Here is an 18011-nt window from a genome sequence, read left to right as displayed (position 1 = left end):
TATGTATATATTCCATACTTTCTTCATCCATTCTTCCATTGAAGGGCATCTAGGTTGTTTCCAGGTTCTGGATATTACAAACAATGCTGCTATGATTGAGCTTATAATTCGCGATCCTAGAGAAGCTAAATAAGAAGGTGAATCCAAAGACAAACATATAGGCATCCTCTTGAATATTAACCTTCATCAGGCGATGAAAGGAGACTGAGACAGAGACCCACATTGGAGCACCGGACTGAAATCTCAAGGTCCAAATCAGGAGCAGAAGGAAAGAGAGCACGAGCAAGGAACTCAGGACCGCGAGGGGTGCACCCACACACTGAGAGAATAGGGATGTTCTATCAGGAACTCACTAAGGCCAGCTGGCCTGGGTCTGAAAAAGCATGGGATAAAACCGGACTTGCTGAACATAGCGGACAATGAGGACTACTGAGAACTCAAGAACAATGGCAATGGGTTTTTGATACTACTGCATGTACTGGCTTTGTGGGAGCCTAGGCAGTTTGGATGCTCACCTTACTAGACCTGGATGGAGGTGGGCGGTCCTTGGACTTCCCACAGGTCAGGGAACCCTGATAGCTCTATGGGCTGACAAGGGAGGGGGATTTGACTGGGGGAGGGGGAGGGAAATGGGAGGCGGTGGCGGGGAGGAGGCAGAAATCCTTAATAAATAAATAAATTTAATGCCAAAAAAGATGTATTTATTATGTATACAGTGTTCTGCCTGCGTGTACACCTGCAGGCCAGAAGATGGCACCAGATCTCATTCTAGACGGCTGTGAGCCACCATGTGATTACTGCGGATTGAAGTCAGGACCTTGGAAGCGCACTGATTCATCTCTCCAGCCCCATACTGAGTCTTTGGAATAATACACAAGACACTGTACAACAACATTGCCTCTTGTGGGGAAGAATTGTGTATTGCCAAAAGAAAGAAAATGGGAGATTTTGATGTATAACATGTTATTTGAGGAATTTTGAGCCATTAAGATGGTTGTGTAATTTCCATACTTAGAGCAAATGAGGATATTCTAAAAGAATCCCTCACTCTGGTGATCTGGAACATTGAAAAAAGGCACCTCAGAGAACTAGACTAGACTTTTTCAGAAATCTCAAGCTGGGGGAAAGAAAAGGCTGAATGAAGCCTGGTGCTAGCCAGAGAGGGAGAAAAGGGATTTTTCATAGTGTGCACAATTTGTCAGACCATCTTACAAGAGAGAGTGGAACCCAGACAATGGTGCTTCCATGATGGCTGGGACCACAACTTGACCAGGGCTGCTTGATTCTGTGCATCCTTGCCTTCTACTTAAACTTGACGGTCATGTCAAGGCCCTGAAGAAAGATTTAGCAAAAGACCCCGTATGGCTCTTTGTCACTTGTCCCAGTGTGCTCACACCTGTTTCTGCTTTTCATTATTAATTTTGCTCTTTTAATTGGCTTGTTTAGGATGATTGGCAAGCTTGCCTTGTTAGGACTGCCAGGGCAGAGGCTCTGGCCCTAATACAGGCAGCAAACTGATTGTCTATTTAAACAAAAAGTACCTTTGAATTTAAAATGCAATGGAAGGAGCTTCTTGATCTGTTATTGCTCAGGCGTGTTAATAACATGTTATGTGAAATGCCTGATCATGTTTCATGATAATGATCATGCCTTCACATACATTTCTTCTTCTTAGGAAGCTAATTATATAGCACAATATCCTGATTGACAATGTGGCCCCCGTACCCCTGCTCATTCTTATTATTTACCATCAAGCATAAGTAAATAGAATAGCACTCTTATAAAAAGAGAAGAAAGACTTTGACTGTACATCACTCATAACTTTTAAGTTCTCAAAAGTAATTTTTAAAATCCATAAACCATCAATTAGGAGTTTTTGTAATTTATAAAACCCGCCATATCCAGAGCTGGCCTTTGCCCTCCTTTTTTCTATAATAAGAATATATTTTTTTATTTTCTACAAGTCACAAATATTAAGAATTTAGCACTTAAAGGAAAATTCTGCCAGAGAGGAACTTTATGGACAGGAGAGAGGGAATGAAGGAAAACAATCAATTTCATGTCTCCTGCCTCAAATCAATTGCCAAATGGAAACCTTAGTGAATGTGGCTATTATATACAGCCATACATGTTCCTGAAAATTGAAGAGCATCATGGTAAGTTTTTCCAGACACAAAAACTAAAAACTCGTAAGTGCAACATGGGATAGCTCAAGCTGAAAGACAACGCTGGTATCTTAGTTAGGGTCATTGTGGGGGCTGTGGCTTCTGGGGGAAGAGAACACTTGCAGACTAACTGAACCAAATGCATCTCTGTTACCGTTTCCTTCCTCTTTGGGAGTAGCCATGTTGAAATATTTGGGCATTTCCAATTGTCACTTGCTGTTCCCATCAATAACAATAAAAAAGCACATGTATGCAAGTCTAATAAACAGGATTAGAGAACACATTCAAGGACTTGTCAACATAAAAAAACAGGAAATTAATGGCACTGGTCTTGTTCTTGTCTCAGGGACGTTATTTTTATTCAAGGTAATAACAAACATACGCCCCCTTCCCGCAAATATATTATCCCAGTTGCAACTGTATGTCTGAAGTTTTGTCTGCGTTTCCAGGAAAAGGAGTGCAGGGGCCTCAATGCACCAAATCCCCAGGAGCAAGAGGTGGCAGGGGAGGGCTCCAGGAGAAGCAGGGCCCTGGGGCACCACACACGAAGGTACTCAGGAGCAGCAGCAGCGAGCCCAGGGCTCTTTCTGGAACTGAAGGCAGTCTGAGGCAGGCTCACACGACAGAGGAGGCAGCTCAGGCCAAGCAGGGTACAGATCTGTAGACGGGGGCGGCAAGGCAGCGTGGGTGACCTAGTTCAGTGTTTGTGGGGGAAAAGCCCAGTGACAGACAGGCACATTTTGTGATCCAGAGCTATTTTGGTCTTGCGTTGTCTGTACCCATAAGGATGGGGTCTCGGAGATATTATGTCACAATTCCATTCGTATTCTTACTGAATCAGAAGCCCCCCCCCCCCCTTGAAACTGGCCTCCTACTTCGGCTCCACACCAGGACCACTCAAGGGATGAGGGGGCAGACAAGAAAGCTCTGCATGAACACCCAAGCAACGTTTTCAGGAAAGCACTACCAGCAAATGAACAGCAGGGGGCGACATGGGCCAGGACCATGTATGTGATGGAGCAGCTTTGGTCCCAGGTGGCTTTCCTGGGCACAAGGCACAGCTGTTCAAGAGGTGTGCTAGAAGCCTCTGAGGTCCTCCCTGGGTTAGGAGACAGCTGCATGTTCAAGCCTCAAGTGCCTGGGACATGCTTGACCACGGCACGCGATCGGGAACTGAGGGTTCTGTGATGTGCACAGATGTAGGGAGGCGCATGCTAATTTGGGCCAGAAGCTTCAGCAAGGACAGGAGCCTGTGTCCTGCCTCTGTGCCTAGGTTAAGGAGGCCTGGCAGTGAGCTGTCACTGAAGACAGCACTGGCAAGGCAGACTGGACCAGGACAAGAGGATGCAGGTGTGTGCACAAAATCCTCCTTCGATGTACATCATCCAGCCAAAACGTGGAACTCTAGACTCAAAGGGGATGCAGATGGCTGTGGTGGGGATGCCTGCTGGGGGAAGAATCCTCCAGCAGCTGTTGAGAAGCAAGACAGTGTCCCTCAGCCAGCCGAGGCAGTCCAAGGCACGGATTGTGATGGCTGTGTGGTGTGGCACTTATCACAGGCCACTGGCCTCATCCAGTTTCTCAGGACCTTGGAGATGGTCAGTATCCACTCCTGGTTGGACAACTTCCCAGAGTTGGTCCAGGGGCCTGGCAGGCACCCCAGCTTACTGGCCAGCATGGAATGCTGCTGGGAAGAGGATACAAACAGGAGACTTGGAACTCAAATGGCGTGTGGAGGCAGAAGAAGAAATGAAAGCTATGGAGAGACGTGCAGAGAGCAGGCTGAAGGCAGGGCACTCTGCACACAGACCACTGGTGCACAGGGCACAATGACCCAGAACAGCACCCCAGGGTCAACAACCAATACATGACACCTGTCCTGCAGCAGCAGCAGCAGCAGCAGCAGCAGCAGCAGCAGCAGCAGCAGCAGCAGCAGCAGCAGCAGCAGCAGCAGCAGCAGCAGCATGGCGTCACATAGGAAGCTCGTGGATCTCCTGCTTTGCCATGGCTTTGGGAAGCTGTCTGCTTCCTCCTACATGGCAACCATGCAGGGAAGCTAGGCTTGGTGAGGTAGGAGCTAAGGGGAGTGGGACAGAGGTTTGGAAATGGGCAGGGTGTGTGTGTGTGTGTGTGTGTGAGAGAGAGAGAGAGAGAGAGAGAGAGAGAGAGACAGACAGACAGAGACAGACAGAGACAGAGAGACAGAGAGACAGAGACAGAGCAGGCCCAGATGCATGGCTCAGTGCACAGGGGCCTCCTCTTCCTTGCAGAGCTGTGTGGATCTCAGAGGTGGAGCATGGCTCTGTGGATCTCTGCAGGCAAGTCATGAACAGCACTGACAGCATTTGCCTCACTATCCTTGTGGGGAGTTCCTGGCTGCTCTACCTCTAGGGAAGGCTAGAGAAGAAAGGAGGTCCTCCCCCCCAAAGGGGAGCAGCTGCCAACCCTCTCACCCTGCCAGGAAGCAGTGCTTGGGACCCCGAGGAAGGAAGGGGGCAGGAAGTGGTTTTGACAGCATCTTAAGGGGACAGAACAGATAGATATGAACCTAGCAGGGGCCAGTCACGTGGCAATCCCTCCTGGGAGAAGCCTCCATCCAATAGGCACAAGTCCACAGGAGGCCAGTCAAGAAGACCTCTTGCTTAAGGGCTTCCTTACTCAGGGCCCCGGGGTGACTGCTTCAAGGGTGTTGTCTCCCCTCCATCTGCACACAGGTCTTGAATCTACCCCTGCCCTCACCCCTCCCCTGAGGCCCTCTTGCCCCTCCTTCACCCTTTCTGCCCCTGCCTCCTTGAGCACTGGCAAGTGCTCCTGTCAGGGAGCAGGGGCCCAGGCAGCTGGACTCTATGGTGCATTTTGTCTCCCTGCTTGTGCAGACCAAAGTCAAAGATGAGGCCCGTGCCCCCTTTCGATTTTCTTGCCAATCAAAACACACAAGTTTATTGATGATACACACAGGTGGGGGCTTGGGTGGAAGAGGGTCAGTCGGTACAATGGACAGGACGGGGTACATTTCTTTGATTAACATGCTAGCCATCCATCAGCTAGTACAGGAAAGAGGAACGGGGAAATACTTCAACCTTAGCAGCGGCAGCAGATGCAAGTTCGACACGAGCTCCCATGTGGGTGTCATTTCTGCTAAGTGGTCCTGCCTAGACAGGGCGATCACCACAGGCAACAACAGCTCTGGTGATGCTGTGATTTGATTTCTGTTATCTGCAGCTCGCAGCCAACGGTGATCCCTTTACCTTTTACCGCAGAAGGAAGACTGCAAGGGAGCAATTTACAATGCACCTTTCCTGCAGACTACAAAACCCACAAGTTGCCCACAGTTCCGGGGAGCCACTGCCTGGCCAAGAAGAGTGTGGCCCTTCTTTTAGCTATTGGAACTTTTGCCCAAGGAGGAGCTGACCGGCTAAGGCTGCATCCTTGCTTGCACCCACTGCAGCTTCTCTGTCCTCAGTAACCTGCTGGGGCCTTGGGTGGATTCAGTCTCCTTCTGTTGGAGACAGCCGCTTATGGGGAGAGGGCTTCCACGAGCATCGCTCTGTTCCCACCTCTCATAAAGGGGAGCATGAAGGAGAACAGCATTTGGGCAGCCAGCACCTCGTCGGCCAACACTGGCTTTTCAGACAAACCCAGCAGTGCTTCCAAACCCTGAACCTTTGCACATCCACTGCCCTCGGATATCAAAGGAAACTTCAGGTCTGAAACCGACTTGGCAAGCATGTTATTAATAACCGTCATGCTTATTAGCAGATTTAATCCGGCCTGCTGCAGAAATAACTTGCAGCAATGTAACACCATCTCTCGACACACTTCATCGATGGACATCTCAATCTGGCCCTGATTTCCAATACTGGTGTTCGGGTTTTCTGGGACACACAAAGCCTTCTCCCTCACAGTGGTCTGGGGGGTGGGGATCCCGTTTGCAACCACTGAGATGCTGGCCCAGTGCCTACTGACATTGTGGCTAAGGGGAAAGTCAGCATTTGTGGGCTTGGTGAACATCTTTTTTCCTTGAATGGAAGCACACTTGCCCCGGTCCAGAGCACAACTGAAGGATTTAAAGGTTTGAGAACCCCACGTGTTTTTATGTTCGTAAGGGAATGGTCGCGGTTTTATTGGGTGTGCTCTGTTTGCCTTCCCCCCACCTGAATGTCTGTCCTCAGTCCCACCTGGGGCACCAGGTTCATCCCAGTCCCCATCCTTACTCCAGGGCCGAGCCATTGTTGTGAAATCAAACCAAATATTTGCCTCCTCTTCATCCCGATCCTGTTCGTCATCACAATCATCTTCCTCCTCGTCCTCCAGTTCATTTCTCGCACCTCTTCCCATGGTCAGTTTGTACATGCAGTAGCAGGCACCAGCCCCTATCATCAGTCCTGCTGCCATCCAACCCATTTCCCGGGCCCGACCCATACTTGAATGGGTGTGAGCCTTTTGGCCAGACAGGAGAGGGCCCTTCTTCACCGGATTGAAGTGAGTTCACAGCGGCTGCGTGAACTATGGTGCAGGTCAGTAATCTTCAGCCTCTCCTAGCTTCTGTGATTCTGGTGGTGACTGTACGGGTGACAGAAATAGCATTAGGACTCTGATCTGTGACTGGGTTCGTACCTGCCAAGACTGATAGGAGTTCACATTCTTGTTGAGAAAGTTGGATTATTAGCTAATGATGTCATTACTCTTCTCTGCCTTCCTATCTCTACCCTCCGATTCTACTTTTAGGCTTCCAGGATTCTCAGAGGTAGACAGGAGAGGAGACTGTGATGTGACAGGAAGGCAGGTGACAGGGACAGCTAACCCTCATGCGGTCGCCTCGAACACCCACCTACTTTGCCCCCTCCTCCTCCCCACCCAAAAACCATTACATGCTTTCTAACCAACCTCAGAAATATACAGTGAATTCCTTTTTCTTCTCGTGTCTTCTGCTTTATTCCCTGCACGGTGATGGATGGACCGAGCCGGGCAAAAGGACATTCGAAAAGCTCTGGAGCCAGCAATGGAGAACTGAAACTGTAGTCGGACAAATCTAACTACACCTATAGGGGCTTTTTCTGAATTTGGGATTTTTGAGTAAAAATAATTTCTCACACCCTCCCGACTTTGCTAACGAGGGCCTCCCCGCCCCCTCCTCGTCCGCCATTTCCCCAGCAAAGGCCGCCACACCCCTTTCCCTGCACCGAAATGGGAGGGGATGTGGAAAAAGAAGGGGCCAGGAGAGGGCGACTAGGACCTGGCCCGCAAAGATCCCAGCCCCCCTCTTCTTCCACCCACTCCTTGGGTTCGGGATGAATCCCACCTTCAAACCTGCAGTAAGATTCCAGTCAAAGCGATCTTCTCCCTCTCTAGCCAAGGCGAGCAGAGACCCAAAGACCTGCAAACGGACAGGGGACCTGGGGTGTGTGGGCGGGAGACACAGAGTGCTTGGTGGACTCACCAGCACCCAGGACACGGTGACCGGATTGTAGATCCTTTCTTTGCTTGAATTTCGTGCAAGTACCGTTCACCCCTCTCACCTCAACCTGAAGCCCTCCACTTCTCCCTATCAAAAGAAGCGAGGGTAGGATGCGGGTCAGGGGATAGGTATTTAAAAAAGTAGGTGAGAAACGGACATAGCCCCTATCTGCGGAACTTGAACGCGAGATGCTCTTTTCCCTCTCCCACCCGCATCACCTTCCAAGCAGCTTCCACCGACCTGTACGGTCCGAGAGAGTTTCCTTCTCCTTCACGCGCCTGCAGAGTAATAGGGGGTTGGTACCCGGTCAGAGGCGACTAACAGGACTTCAGCTCTAGGCGGCTCTGGGTCACGTGATAGCCACGTCACCAGTGAGCTCTAGCCCCCAATTTCCACTCCCACAAGCAGTGCGGCAGGCGCCAGTAGGCTCCGTACCTCCCCCAGTTCTTGGGGCCCTGTTAGTCTTTTTTCAGTAGCAATACCAGAAACCAGAAGTTACAGTTTCTTGTGTTTGAGTTTGACTTTCTCGAATGACTGCGCATTCACACTTTCTTCTTGGGGGAACTGTCTGATTCTTTCGTTGGCTTTCAAACTCCTGCATCCTTTTCTTTAATTTCTACTCCTTCCTATTTTCAGTTTCTGCATCAAAGTTGGGGAGAAGAAGCAGCGAAGGAATCCCAGGTGTGAGTGGAATTTGTATGAACACTTTTGATTCATTTATGTTTTATTTCATCTCTTCTATTTGGTAGACTATTTTGTTATCATAAGACAAAATGAAGCTATCTCCATAAACAAATTCCAAATCTTTTAAATTGTATGTAAACAAAGAAATGACGATTTTTCCAGTTAATAGCTAGATCTCATTGATTTGGCAAAGTTCATTAGTACAACATCGAAAATATTTTCTTCTCAATAGTAACTTTTAAATAGCGCCTTACAGTTTTCAAGTGTATCCTTTCAAACAAAGCCAGCATGCTTCCAATATGATCGATGGAACATAAATGGATTAGGGGTGAGGATGGTCAGGTTCTGACCATTTTATAAAGGTGTGAGCCATTTATTTGTTCTTTTCTTTATACTGACTGAACTCACGAGTGTCAGAAAATTGAGATCTTGTACAAGGTTCAATAATGACTTCCAGTCCCACCCGAAAGGTAGATTTTATGCAGACACCACCTCAGGTTTCAGATGAACTTTACAAATTAGTAACACCACAGATTGCCTGCTTTTCATTCCAAGGGATTTAAATTCTGTACTGTAGTTTCATGACCCAACCCATGAACCACCCTGAAATTAGGGAACTCTCTGCTGTTCCGTTGATGGGAGCTCTACTTGACAGGTGGAGAGTTCATTATCACCACTACAGAGGTGGTCTCAGTTCTGCCTTTCATGTACTCTATCACCATGTCGATGGTGAGTCTTCAGCATTTGCCAGTGACATCGAGGATGAGGGTCTGTGGATGACTGTAGACGATGACAACACTGATGACATCAACTTCTTTTCCTTCTCATAGGTAGAAGAACAAAATACAGGATCCAAATTTGTCCCCAGGAAAAAGAGACCTTTTCACTCCCTGCATTCCGTAACAATTTTACTGTACCATCCTCACAAACCCTGCAGAACTCAGGGACAAAATATGAAAGTGTGACTCGCCAGGCGCCACCTGTTCACTGCTGGGAGTCATACTCTAAATATAGACCCCCCAGGCTGCTTCTTTCTTAGAATATTGAAATTTGACTCGCCAGCCAGAGCCTTCCCTATGAAGGACTGTGCGTGGAGGAGGCCCCTGCAGGAGGCGAGCCAGGGAGTCCATAAATGCCTTGTTGACAAATGCAAGAACTCAGGAATATGCCATTCCTCTCTGGTCTTCCTAACAACTAGATTCATTTACCAACATCATGTTCCCTTTTCTCCAGCTCTCTGCTTCGTTCCTTTTCTCACCATGCTCTTAGGCTGCCTTTCTGTGATTTTCTTAGATAAGTAAATTCTGTCTCTGAAAATGTATGAAAAAAACCATTCAGATTAAACTGTGCTTTTAACTTTGGGCTACTGTGAGCTTGCACAAGAGACTCCTGTTCATTTTGAATATAAACATGAAGAAGAACTAAGAAATATGACGAGCTTATTATAGGCAGGCGATTGGTTCTGCAATGTGAGCTCATTTTCACTTTCTGATAAGTTTCAAGGACAATAGTTCCACGCCTACTTCTCTTTATTGTCACAAAATCCCCCCCCCCCTTTGCATAGGTATATGGTTCAGTCATTTCAGTATAAAACACAGAAGAAAGCACCACCCTTTTCAGCTTACCAGGTCTTTCTTGCTTTAATCCACTCTCTATCTAAAACTCCTTAAACCCCAGGAGCATGAAGCTTTTCAGTTCTTTTACATCTTTAGCACTTTAATTCATAGTTCTTCCCAACAAAGCACAGGGGCTATGATTTAAAACCACTTCGTTCTCCATTATGTGCACCCACAAGTACTTTATAAGGACATATTAGACATCTGAGATATCATCTTAAAAGTGAAAATGGGAAATGTTTTGGTTCCCAGGCAAGGCTGTTTAATGTTTTCGGAGCATGTGAAAACAAACAAACAAAAGTTTATAAGGTCACTTCCCAAGGAAACCTTCTGATAGCCACACATAATATATGACTTGTAAAGTATCCAGAATTAAAGATGAATCAGTGGTTGGTACTACTATGGGTTATGGAGGGAGACAAAGAGAAGGTTGGCATTTGGAAAGTTCTCCTTGGATATTGTGCTACCAGATGTTAGCTTAGTTAAGGTTGTCTCACTGCAAACAGCCTATCCAGGTCTGGTTAACACAGAGGACAAACGCTAAAGAACAAGGTTAGCTTTCAGGGATCTGGGTAGGAGAAACTGAGAGATGATTGCTGCATATAAGTTTCCCTGGTTTCGTGGTTTTTTCTCCTTGCTAAAGATTAAAATTTTAGCAGGAGAGCTTCTGTTTGGTGTGCTTTGGGCACGGTGCCCATCTTTTTGCTAGGGCAATGCAGAGTATGTGAAAGGTGTGATGCACTCATTTCCCTTCTTTAGTATGAGGTCTAAGCTGTTTGAAATGGTGATTTATTTTGAAAATGTTTACTCTACTTTTTATGTGATGTGTGCATTCCTGTTTGTCTGTATGGCACCACATTCAGAGAAGATAAGAAGAAGGGGCAAGATCCCTGGAGCTGAAGTTATAGGCAATTGTGAGCCACCCCTCATGTGGGTGCTAGGAACTGAACTTGGGTCCTCTGCAAGAACAGCAAGTGTTATTGGACACTTAGTCCACATCTCCAATCCTATTTTCCAGTGTCCTTTAATTATTTGGCATAACAAGCCTTTGTTCAGCTGTCACTGAGTTGCTGGGAACCTGCCTACCACCACATGCTTGAGTCGCAATTTCTACATTACCTGATCATTAGAAAGATACAATATGAAATGTCAATACAGAACATTGCCCTTGGAACCAAAGCCACCTGGCTTCCCTGACAGCATTCCATAGGGTTGCATATATAGTTCAGGGTGTGGTCTTGAGTGTTGCACCATCTACCCCAGCTTTTGTCTTTAAGCAGAGAACAGATGCTTTTGCCAGTGATAGACTCTACTTCAAAGGCACACATATAAACCGAGATCTGGATGTCACACTCATCAGCCTCTGTATTCTCCTCCTGTGAAATAGGCTACAGTGAAAGTTATGTTTCAACAGGAGTAACAACGGAATACTTTCCCTTAAGAAGTTCAAGTGTCAGGGGGCAGAAGGGGTTACTGCCTGTCTTACCTGTTCATTATCTCCCTGCATATAAGCTCTGGCTTGGGAAGTCACATCTTCAGAAGATAGCTTGACGAACCTAGAATCAGAGCCAGCACATCCGTTCATCTGAAAGAGAAACTTTTAGCTTAGGAAGTTTGCAGTATTCTTACACATTGTGGGAATGATTTTGCCAAGGAAGAAATGTTCCCTTCACCTTAGCCAGAACTGCCTTTCTTCTAGACAGTGCTTTAGTAACATTTTCCTCTGAAGCCTTTTTTGTGTATGACTAAGTCTCTTTGTTGCACTTGGCCTTTCTCTGAATACAGAGCCATGCAGTTGATTTGGTTCAGTTTACTAAATCTAAAATCACATCTCAGTTCTGCTTTCTAGAAGCTACAGTGATAAAATTTTTCCTGGAGATTAGCTTGTTCTTAAACTCTTTGTATTCTTAATTTTCTCTCATGTTTTTTCCTGTGGATTTTGAAACCTCTCCTCAGATACCAACCTTGTATCGAAACTACAAGGATATTGCTCACCGAAGAGCTTAGGTTTATTGTGTTGTGTGTTTTTGTACTATGTATTAAGTTCGCCTTGCTGGGCAGCCAGTGACTGATACCAAACCTGGTTAAATTAGACAATGAGAAGATGTAATTGCTTCATTCCCTTTTTTTGTCTTTGAAAGTGAAAATGGCAAGTGAATTGTGCCCACCAAACTGATCAGTGCAATGGTTTCACACTAATTGCTAGATGACAGATTCGGTCATGTTTGCTTTGGTCTTTGTATTCCTGCAACACACTGTTTCATTTGTAGATGCTGTTCTCTGTTTGTATCCCAGGATTTCAGAGTGTTCTTTTTACAGCAATTGCACCTCAGTCTGTGCACCTTTTCATCTAACAGACTTGATTTCTCCCCGATCTTTCCTGTTCCTGGCTTTGGAGAGCCCCAGCCTCGTCCTGGTTAACTTGTGCCCTTCAAAGCCTGTTGCTCAGTCAGAAGATTTGCATATTCTCAGGCAGGCTGATTAGTTCAGTCAAGTTGGGCACTGTTCATTCAGCTGCATTCTGTGATAGGCCCCAGAAGACATTAAAATTCCTTTGAGTAAAGCGAGTCACACTTCCCAAGAAGTGAGCCATGTAGGACTTTTAGAGACCATCATCCAACACTGATCTGCTACCTCTCGTCTTATTCTTCCTTGACGGAAGTATTTTTATTGTACTTTTCCCTCCTAAGTAGAATGCAGACTGTGAGCAGGGGAAGCCAAGGTGAAAATAACTAAAAAAGTATTAAGAAAGTAAAAGATACATTCTCATTCCAGGTTCCCTATTCTGGTGACTTATTCGTTTCAGGTCTAGGACTATATTTCAGAGGAAATGGTAGATATTTATGGCTGGGAGGAGGGGAGGTAGAGGGAGAAACTGCTGTCCCAGGAAGGAAGACTCAATTAAAAAAAAAAGTACAAGTGGCCAGTAGCCCCAGGGGAGGATGCTGTCCTGTTTTGGTAATTGAAGGAAGGGAAACACAGCTAGAGAAAAATGGGATTAGTCGCAAAAAAGAAAAAGTAACAAGGCCTGGTATGGGGGAGGGAATGAAGGGGGGCGGGTCCTCTTCTGCCGCACTGCTGGTGGGAGGGGAAAGTGGGGATCCGAGTTGGTGGATGACGTCGCTCTCACGTGACTAAGAGCTGACGTGTGCAGAAGTCCTTCTTGTCCTGGTCGTTGTTCCCGTCTGAGTACCAGCTCCCTATTACCCCGAGGGCGGGCCGGCCTCCAGCCGAGGAAAGGAGGCGGAAAAGAAATTGTCCGGGATCCCTGCAGGTCAGTGCCTGGGATATTCCATAAAGTAGGGGCGGTGGAGGGTGGAGGGCGGAGGCCGTCGCAGGTCCGGGGGCGCCGCCGTCGTCTCTCCCACTTGCCGCCCTCTTTCCAAGATATATGTCCCGCCCGCAGCCCATTTCGTTGCTGCAAAACAGTGAGTAGGGGGTGTTTGGGCAGGCGCCCAGAAATCCGGAGATGGGAATCTGCTGCGGGCGGAGGCCAGCAATCCGGAAAGGGAGCAGTGGCCTGGGTGTTGGCCCCTGGTCCACCAGACTGTGCCGGCGGGGAAAAACTGGACATGGGGTCCGGCGTGGGGTGCAAAGTGATGTGCCAGCCAAACCCTGAGCTGGGTATCGGGCGGGAAACCTTTAACAACCAGACCTCCGAATTAGGAAAGAGTTTCGCTCTCTGGGGACTGGTCCGTCCACCAAGCACTCTGTAGCGGCTGTTTCCCGTCTTTTTGTCCGTGGCCGCGTCTTCTTTACCATAGCTCTGTGTCTAGTGGGTCCAAGCCTCTCCCGGGTGGCCAGTCTTTCCGTAGGTTGTGGTACCACGCCAGGCAAGAGAAGAGGAAGGAAATTAACCAGATCGGTGAAGGTCGATTTGAGGGTAAGACCATCTGGGGACCCTAGGAGCGGCGGGGGTAGAAAAGGGAAAACCAGAAAAGGTAATCTAGGTTTAGATTTGAGTCTAAATGTGTTTCTCACACTCCCTGAACTGTGGAGAAATGGCGTGCGCTGTGTGTGTGTGTGTGAGTGGGGGTGGGGGGCGAGGGGCGGGGGGGGGGGCGGGGGGAGGGGGGAGGGAGCGGGGGGCGGGATAACGGCAGGAAAACCTATCAGATAGTTTGTTCATAATCCTTCTCTTTCAACAGTACTTCGTGTCCATGTTTTCGATCTGTCATCCTGCAGGTCTGCTGTAGCAGGTGGCACTGCTTGAAGCAAGGGAGGAACTCCCCCCCCCCCATCAGTGGAGGTCGGTGTGGGCGTGGGGGTAGCCTGGAATGGAGGAGGGGTTCGAAATCAGTCAGTCTGGGTTTAGTCAGGCTCACTCAGTCCTACTTTATTTCCTTACACCCACCCATTTCAGACGAGGGAGGGGGCTAAGTCTGTGCGTGTTTTGGATGGATGGCACAATGGGGCTTTAACAAAAATCTGACAACCTGGATGGTAAATTAGGCAAGCATAAAATATACAGTGCCTGCAACAAGCCCTCGTTATTCACTGTTTCTGGTATCTCTGCAGAGCAGAAAGATTGTTGGGTGTGGCAACACCTCACAGTAAAGGAAGAAGGGGCAAGCTGCTTGTTCCCAGGAGGTTAGTATAAGGGTGCTTATCCCATGGGGGCTACCACAGGCGCCTCTGACAGATGAGAGCCCAGCAAAATTTGTGGATGCAAATTGACTTTGTGCTTAGAGGCAAGAGTGACTGGGGGTGGGGTAAGGAGGGAGAGGAATGTAGGGAAAGACTGAAATGAGGAGATAAAGCTTTTTGTCAACAATCTGTATTCGCTATCCAGAATTCAATTCCTACTTTCTTGCCCCTCCATGCAATTGTCTGCATGGGGCAGCACAAAGAGAAGAGAAAGGCAAACCCTCTTTTCTTCTTCCCTTTATAGGTTTACCTCCAGAACTAGTTACTGCAGCTTCAAAGTGACTGAAGAAGATCGTTCTCCATAGGCCTGCGCTCAGGCCCGAAGCCCTCTTCCCCTATTTTGAGTGGCCACTCTATTTCCTGGTCCCTGCCGTTGTCAGGGACGATTGCATGGGCTACGCCAGGAAAGTAGGCTGGGTGACTGCAGGCCTGGTGATTGGGGCTGGAGCCTGCTACTGCATCTACAGATTGGCCAGAGGAAGAAAGCAGAACAAGGAGAAAATGGCCGAGGGTGGCCCTGCTGATGTGGATGATGCCGGGGACTGTCCTGGGGCCAGGTATAATGACTGGTCAGATGATGATGATGATGACAGGAATGAGAGCAAGAGTATAGTTTGGTACCCACCTTGGGCCCGGATTGGCACTGAAGCAGGGACCAGAGCTAGAGCCAGGGCAAGAGCCAGGGCTACGAGGGCTCGGAGAGCTGTCCAGAAAAGGGCTTCTCCTAACTCAGATGATACTGTTTTGTCCCCTCAAGAGTTACAAAAAGTACTTTGTTTGGTTGAGATGTCTGAAAAGCCTTATATTCTTGAAGCAGCTTTAATTGCTCTAGGTAATAATGCTGCTTATGCATTTAACAGAGATATTATTCGGGATTTGGGTGGTCTCCCAATTGTTGCAAAGATTCTCAACACGCGGGATCCCATCGTGAAGGAAAAGGCTTTAATTGTCCTAAATAACTTGAGCGTGAACGCTGAAAATCAGCGTAGACTTAAGGTGTACATGAATCAAGTGTGCGATGACACAATCACTTCTCGATTGAACTCATCCGTGCAGCTGGCTGGACTCAGATTGCTTACGAACATGACTGTTACTAATGAGTATCAGCACATACTTGCTAATTCCATTTCAGACTTCTTTCGCTTATTTTCAGCAGGAAATGAAGAAACCAAACTTCAGGTTTTGAAACTCCTTTTGAATCTGGCTGAAAACCCAGCCATGACTAGAGAATTGCTCAGGGCTCAAGTGCCAGCTTCGCTGGGCTCCCTCTTTAGTAAGAAGGAGAACAAAGAGGTTATTCTTAAACTTCTGATCATTTTTGAGAACATCAATGACAATTTTAAGTGGGAAGAAAATGAGCCTGCTCAGACTCACTTTAGTGAGAATTCACTTTTTTTCTTTTTAAAAGAATTTCAAGTGTGTGCCGATAAGGTTCTGGGAATAGAAAGCCACCAGGATTTTCTAGTGAAAGTAAAAGTTGGAAAGTTTGCAGCCAAACTGACTGAGCGTATGTTCCCAAAAAGCCAGGAATAACTTGGTGGCTTTGTAGTATAGCAGCATCACACCTTGTAAACTATTCTTTTTCTCCACTTTGTTTATATGGCAAAGGAATCCTTTCAGCTGCCAGTTTTGAATAATGAATATCATACTGTATCATTGATACTGATATTTAACCGAGTTTGTCTTCAGGTTTAAGTTGGATGAATGAATACTACTTGCCCTGAAAACATGTTTGTTGCTTTTTATCTCGCTGCCTAGATTGAGATATTTTTACTGTTTTCTCTACATAAGTGACAGTGAACCAATTCATCCTAAGTAGGCTCCTTTCTGTCATTTGCATTGATTTTATTTGTGTATCATCAATAAAGATTTATGTTAATGCTGGAAAGAAAAAAACAGAAGAAGAAAGAAACTATCCTGTTGTTTGGTTTATAATCTAGTTGTAGAGATAAGAAACATACAAATAAACAAATAAACAAAAAACCAAAAAAACAAACCCTGAGAACATTTGAAACATACAGTCTGTCAGATGTGTGCCTTCAGAACAGAGATGAGGCAAAGGCTTTGGTGGCTGGCCACATGAGGCAGTTAAAGCTTTAGGCTTGTTGAATGTATTTTAACTAGGAAAGAATTGGGGTCAATATAAATGTCCTCCCCACACCGTGTCTGTCATCAAGGATGGTGTAGCAAAATGCATCCTTTCCAACTCTGGTGGTGGGCATTTGGCAATACATATCATTAAGCCTTAAAATATGTAACCCTTTTGTCCTAAGGAGATAGAAGGATAAGTGGCCAGAGATTGTATGTGCAAGGCTGTTCTTGTCGGCACTGTCTTAAGGTAGTGACATTGGGAACAACTCCAGTGTTCCACACACTGAACTGATGAAGTAGGTTAAAGAATGTCCATGCTGTGTGATAAATGTGCTGATGGAACTCAGTATTGCTAGAAAAAGACACTCATCATACATTGTTAAGTGAGCAAGGTAAGTTAGATAGCAGTATTCAGAGTATGATTACATATTGGGGGGAGGGTTAAATCATGTTTAAAAAGACACTAAAATTTATGGAATTATATACACCCAGTAGTACTAAGAGTTATATTTGGATGACAGATAATGAGTGATACTTACTTTTTGTACTTATTATTCATCTATGTTTTTTATTTATCAAAAATTAATACTGATTTTTAAGAAAGGCTTGGAAAAAGAAAAGTATGGGGGAATGTAGCGGGTGACTAATTTGAATGCGTACTGAGAGGAAAATATCTAGGCCCCAAATGAGGTGGTCTGACGGTTCCACCTCAGAATGAGAGGTGATGGTGAAGATAAGGCTGACTATCAGATTTGAGTGAGAGAACTTATGCAAAGTAGCTACACTATTCTTGCATATAGCAGCAGTTAATCGAGAAATGTGAGTACCTTTAAGTACTACCCAGAATGTAGTGTTGATGGGTCTTGGTTAACTTTCATTTTGCTGGGGCATCCTTCTATGTTTCAGTGTCATTTAATAAATAATAATGATAATAATAAAGGTTAACATTTATTAAGTGATTACTGTGTAGAGTTCTGTCATTCTTGCAAGGAACCTGTAGAAATAGTTCCTCCAAGTGTTCCAGGGCTAATAGTGCCACCTCAGTCATGATCTCTCCTGCCTTCATGACATGTTCCTCATTGGTGTGAGGATGCTCTCCTGCTTTGAATGTCACCAGGAAATGGTGCAGTCTTCTGTCTAGCTGTGATTTAGGTTGGGCTTCAGGTTTTCACATATGTCCTCCGATGTCTGTAGGAGGACAAGGGACTGGTTGGCTTCAAGTTGTTGGATATGGTCACCATACGAAGTCATTCATGTATACGAACTCATCTGATAGTTCTTTAGAGGATGAGATGATAGAAAATGAAGTTAAAATTATTCTTGCCCGTGCTAAGTAGCATAAAAAGGATT

At 46.4% G+C, this 18011-nt stretch overlaps 2 protein-coding genes across 11 annotated transcripts; one reads left to right on the top strand and one right to left on the bottom strand.

The window, feature by feature from the left end:
• Positions 1-5083: 5083 nt before the first annotated feature.
• LOC121436705 (protein ARMCX6-like) lies at positions 5084-7975 on the bottom strand. Of its 8 annotated transcripts, none has more exons than XM_041636709.1 (5): positions 7864-7975; positions 7685-7710; positions 7468-7542; positions 7053-7181; positions 5084-6728 (listed from the first exon to the last, which is right to left on the bottom strand). In XM_041636709.1, the coding sequence occupies exon 5, from the start codon at positions 6585-6587 to the stop codon at positions 5682-5684; it is 906 nt and encodes a 301-aa protein (XP_041492643.1). In that variant the 5' UTR covers positions 6588-6728; positions 7053-7181; positions 7468-7542; positions 7685-7710; positions 7864-7975; the 3' UTR covers positions 5084-5681. The 8 variants fall into 8 exon arrangements, with proteins under 8 accessions (XP_041492643.1, XP_041492646.1, XP_041492647.1 ...); XM_041636712.1 differs by having other exon boundaries at positions 7053-7175; XM_041636713.1 differs by having other exon boundaries at positions 7053-7155.
• Positions 7976-13066: 5091 nt separating this feature from the next.
• On the top strand, positions 13067-17613 carry LOC121436720 (armadillo repeat-containing X-linked protein 3). Of its 3 annotated transcripts, none has more exons than XM_041636735.1 (5): positions 13067-13197; positions 13728-13806; positions 14109-14172; positions 14442-14513; positions 14815-17613. In XM_041636735.1, exon 5 carries the CDS (start codon positions 14961-14963, stop codon positions 16101-16103), a length of 1143 nt encoding a protein of 380 aa, XP_041492669.1. In that variant the 5' UTR covers positions 13067-13197; positions 13728-13806; positions 14109-14172; positions 14442-14513; positions 14815-14960; the 3' UTR covers positions 16104-17613. The 3 variants fall into 3 exon arrangements, with proteins under 3 accessions (XP_041492669.1, XP_041492671.1, XP_041492670.1); XM_041636737.1 differs by having other exon boundaries at positions 14072-14172; XM_041636736.1 differs by having other exon boundaries at positions 13101-13197; positions 13688-13806.
• The last annotated feature ends 398 nt before the right edge of the window (positions 17614-18011 follow it).

The sequence above is a fragment of the Microtus oregoni genome, unplaced genomic scaffold (assembly GCF_018167655.1).
Source record: "Microtus oregoni isolate MIOR12 unplaced genomic scaffold, Mior012 000050F_002, whole genome shotgun sequence".
In the NCBI taxonomy this organism is placed as follows: Eukaryota; Metazoa; Chordata; class Mammalia; order Rodentia; family Cricetidae; genus Microtus; species Microtus oregoni.
Note: the sequence above shows the minus strand (reverse complement) of the source record. Positions and strands in the feature narration are given on the sequence as shown.